The sequence below is a fragment of the Phaethon lepturus genome, unplaced genomic scaffold, assembly GCF_000687285.1.
Source record: "Phaethon lepturus isolate BGI_N335 unplaced genomic scaffold, ASM68728v1 scaffold38439, whole genome shotgun sequence".
Lineage (NCBI taxonomy): Eukaryota > Metazoa > Chordata > Aves > Phaethontiformes > Phaethontidae > Phaethon > Phaethon lepturus.
Genome location: NW_010564761.1, coordinates 1 through 218, shown reverse-complemented (window position 1 = coordinate 218; position 218 = coordinate 1). Strand labels below are relative to the sequence as shown.

General features: G+C 62.8%; 1 protein-coding gene across 1 annotated transcript in view; it reads right to left on the bottom strand.

The window, feature by feature from the left end:
- Positions 1-131, bottom strand: part of ARHGEF11 (Rho guanine nucleotide exchange factor (GEF) 11) — a gene marked incomplete at both ends in the record, with an annotated part of 10,617 nt that extends 10,486 nt beyond the window's left edge. The window contains one exon of the mRNA XM_010294978.1: positions 9-131. Within this exon, the coding sequence (XP_010293280.1) occupies positions 9-131 (123 nt within the window). The remainder of the gene's footprint in view (positions 1-8) is intronic.
- Positions 132-218: the final 87 nt, after the last annotated feature.

Below are 218 nucleotides of genomic sequence, written 5' to 3'. Positions count from 1 at the left end.
ATTACAACCCCCAGGGAGCCACTAGTCTCCTGGAGGATTTTGAGCTGCAGCTGGCTGACCCGCCGGCGTGCTCCCTCGATCTGCTCCTCCACTGCGGTGGCAGGGTTTCGGCTGTACGCCTCATAGAAGCGCTGAGCGGAGAGACAAGAGGGGACACTCACACCGGCCCCAATCCCGTAAGCCCCATCCCACCGCCCAGAAAGAAACCGGGCTGAGCG